Below are 3,407 nucleotides of genomic sequence, written 5' to 3'. Positions count from 1 at the left end.
GTACAACTGGATACGACGACGAGCCTGGCACCACCGCTACCAGCATCGGACCAACTGGTTGGCGCTCGAGGAAGGTGCGGGCGCCGCTGCGACAGCGAACTAGATGTAGTAGCAGTGGATAAGGCTGACACGGCGCCGGGAGGCCAGGCGGTGGAGACGCCCGGATCGCCTCGTCTCCGGCCTCCTTGTAGCAGGCCATTTGATCCGAGAGGAGTACCGGTGTGGGATTTTCTGCGGACAGGTATGCTGCTCTCCCTCGACGTCCGTTGGACCGACTGCCCCTCGAGATGTACGGACGCGAGGACTACGTAGCGTGGAGGTAGCACTGCTATTGGAACAGCGTGGTTACACCATTGGTTCAATCCCCAATCTGCCGGTGTCGTGGCCCAACATGAACCTGCCGAATTGGCATGGTGGCGCTGCAGGCGGTGACGCTTGCAACCTTCCTGCAGGTGTTCCTGTGCATGAAGACGCCGGTCTACATCAATCTGACCAAGGAGGACGACGATGTTGTTGCCTAAATCAGCTGGCTATTTTTATTTAACGTTTTATTTCATTGTTTTTAGTTTAAAGTAATGTAAGACTGGACTTTCACCGGCTGTTTATTTTTTTAATTCCAAAGTCGCCCAAACTGTGAAATGCTTCAGTCCGCGTTGGACGCAACTATGGACCGGCGGACAAAACTGAACTTCAGCATCAGCCTGGCCGACTCAAACAGACAAGAAGCATACAAAACCCACGTCCGTTTAGGTCGATGTGTTGGAGTTGTCTTAATGCATCAACCTGATTTCTCAGCGACCCTGTAGATTGAATTCATGTCGGTTTAAACTGTATTGCAACGGCACACAAAACTAGAATAATCGAGAGACGAGAGACACATATTTATTATGTGGAAAAATCATGCGGGAAAAGCCGCATATGCATGAAGGCACACTTTTATTATGATGGGGGAATATTACAAAAACAAGATGACATGTCATCTTTAAATGCGACTACATGGGTATGCATGAGCAGCACGTCCTTGAAGGAGAGGTAACGAGTTTTACTCATACGCGTTGACATCAACACCAACGCCGCCCCACATCATTTGTACTAAGTCTAGGGCAAGAAGGTGCCGTGTCCAACAGATCAGAGGCACAAGTCTGTCTGGCATACATGTACATAGCTGCGCGCACAAGTAACGCAAGCGGCAAGCTGGTCCCTGGCTCACCGGCGCTTCCCCTTGGCGCTGCCGCCGCCCGCGCGGTGCTGCGGCTGGGGCGCCTGCTTGCCGAAGAGGCTGCAGAAGCCGCAGGCGGCGACGCGCGGGGAGGGTGGGTCGAGCGCCGGCTGGACGTGCCCCGCCCTGTACCCGCCGTGACCCCCGCTGGAGCCGCTCCGCTGCATCCGCGCGGGGGCCGCCGCCTCCTTGCCCGACGCCGACAGCTGCTGCTTGTCCTCCCACACCATCCCCGACGACCCCGACCGCCGGAACGTCTCGCTCGACCGCTGCAGCCCCGCCATGCCCGCCTGGTTAACACCCTCCTCCTTTCTCTTACTTGATCGATGCTCGCTCTGTGGTGGATCTCCAGCTAGCTAAGCCAACACCCTCCTCCTTTCTCTGGGATCGGCTTGTGAGTTGTGACCTTTCTACCTGCCGGTCCGCGCGGCCGGAGCAGCTATTGAGAGGAGCTGGAGCTGCGGTTGGGGAGCAGTCAATGCATATGTGCTTGCGTTGCGTGTGTGGGTTTGGCATCGGAATCGCAGGAGGACAAAGGAGCAGCAACCGATGCTGGTAAAGGTCGTCTCCATCCGAGGGAGTTGTTGGGGTGCAGACGTAGAGACAGTGTTTATTCTAGCCCAGCGGGAAAGGAATGCAAGGTTATCAACATTTGACCGGCAATTACAAATTGCTAAAGATAAAAGAGCAAACTAAGCAATGGATGTGAGGTAAGTAGCGTTCGGTGACGGAGGAAATGCGGGCGTCCGGCCATTGGAATATTCGGACTTCACGCCCGGTGTGTACGTACGTGTATAGGGTGAGGTGTGGCGAGGCGGAGTGGAGACGCGTTCAAGGCATGCGCTTGCTACGTTGGACCGTTCCCCGACGACGACTCCACCGGACTCGGCTCCGGGATCGGCATCGCGTCTTCGGATCTGTTCAGACCGTGCATGAACGACATTGCTTCTCGGCCAGTCAGCGTGGTACATTTTTTTGTATGTGCATGTGGCGGTGTACTCATAGAAGTTTAAACTAATCAATCATTATGCAGAATGATGATATGTCTAAGGACAAAAAAGAAATAGGAATGCGAGGATCGATTCCATCATCCGTCGAGTACTTTGAAATAGACGTACGGAGAGACGTTTGACCTTCCACAAACAATTGGCCGAAATACTCTCAACAAATTGTTTGGTAAAAAATATTGCCCAATGGATATCATACTTCTGTTAGTAATGAGATTTTGGACTTGGTCCAGGTTAGTCGGTTTCATGCTGCGTAGCTCTATGCCTATATCAATGACCATAGGGTGTCTCCAGAACTCAGTCGACCGAGACTTAATCTCAGTCGAGTGACGTCAGTGCAGTTGTGGTGCTACGACCGGCACAGCTAGATGCTTCAAACGGCTATGAAAATTGTTGCTACAGTACTGCAAGCAACGACGACATATGCTACAACCGTCTATGGAGGACATTGCGACCGGTCAGATAATGTGCTACAACTGATAAGGGACAACATGCTACAACCAGCAAGATGTTTGCTGCAAGCGGTAGGAAGAAATGTTGCAAACTAATGGAGCAAAATGATGCAAGGTCGACCGAGACTTGGTTAAATCTCAGTCGATTGAGTTTAACAAGCCTATTGATTATAATACAAAACATTATTGTGATAGTCAATGGTCGGGGAGTAACCCCTTCATTCAAAAAGAAAACAAATTATGAGTGAAGCAAGTATTTTCTTTTTATCTCCCTGAAAAAAGAAGTATCTTTTATCTCCCCGGAAAAATGTATCTTTTTATCATTTGGTTTGGTCGCTTGACTCAAAACCGATAAACCTAACTAGGGAAAATCCTACTGAGTGCTCCTTGCATAAGATACAACCCAAGAGCATCTCTAGTAGATCCACTAAAAGCACGCTGGTCGGAAAATTCCGACCATTACGCTGGTTTTGCCCTTTTTATGGCCCGAGCAGGCATTGCATATCGGCACAACCCGACCAGTAAAAAATATGAGGGGACACCCATATCTGCCCCCTCTGCCACTATATCAAGTGTACCGATGGGCATTTGGCGTCAACCCCGCGGACCCCCTCTGATACGTCTCCAACGTATCTATAATTTTTTATTGGTCCATGCTGTTATATTTTTAATCTTGGATGTTTTACGATCATTTTATAGCAACTTTATATTATTTTTTGGGACTAATCT

At 50.5% G+C, this 3,407-nt stretch overlaps 1 protein-coding gene across 1 annotated transcript; it reads right to left on the bottom strand.

Moving 5' to 3' along the window:
• Nucleotides 1-881: 881 nt before the first annotated feature.
• Nucleotides 882-1,780, bottom strand: LOC123065542 (MAPK kinase substrate protein At1g80180-like). Its single transcript, XM_044488801.1, has one exon. It carries the CDS (start codon nucleotides 1,501-1,503, stop codon nucleotides 1,207-1,209), a length of 297 nt encoding a protein of 98 aa, XP_044344736.1. The 5' UTR covers nucleotides 1,504-1,780; the 3' UTR covers nucleotides 882-1,206.
• Between the last annotated feature and the right edge of the window lie 1,627 nt (nucleotides 1,781-3,407).

This window comes from Triticum aestivum, chromosome 3B (genome assembly GCF_018294505.1).
Source record: "Triticum aestivum cultivar Chinese Spring chromosome 3B, IWGSC CS RefSeq v2.1, whole genome shotgun sequence".
NCBI classification, from domain to species: Eukaryota; Viridiplantae; Streptophyta; class Magnoliopsida; order Poales; family Poaceae; genus Triticum; species Triticum aestivum.
The sequence above is the reverse complement of the archived record's forward strand: the minus strand, read 5'-3'. Positions and strand labels throughout refer to the sequence as shown.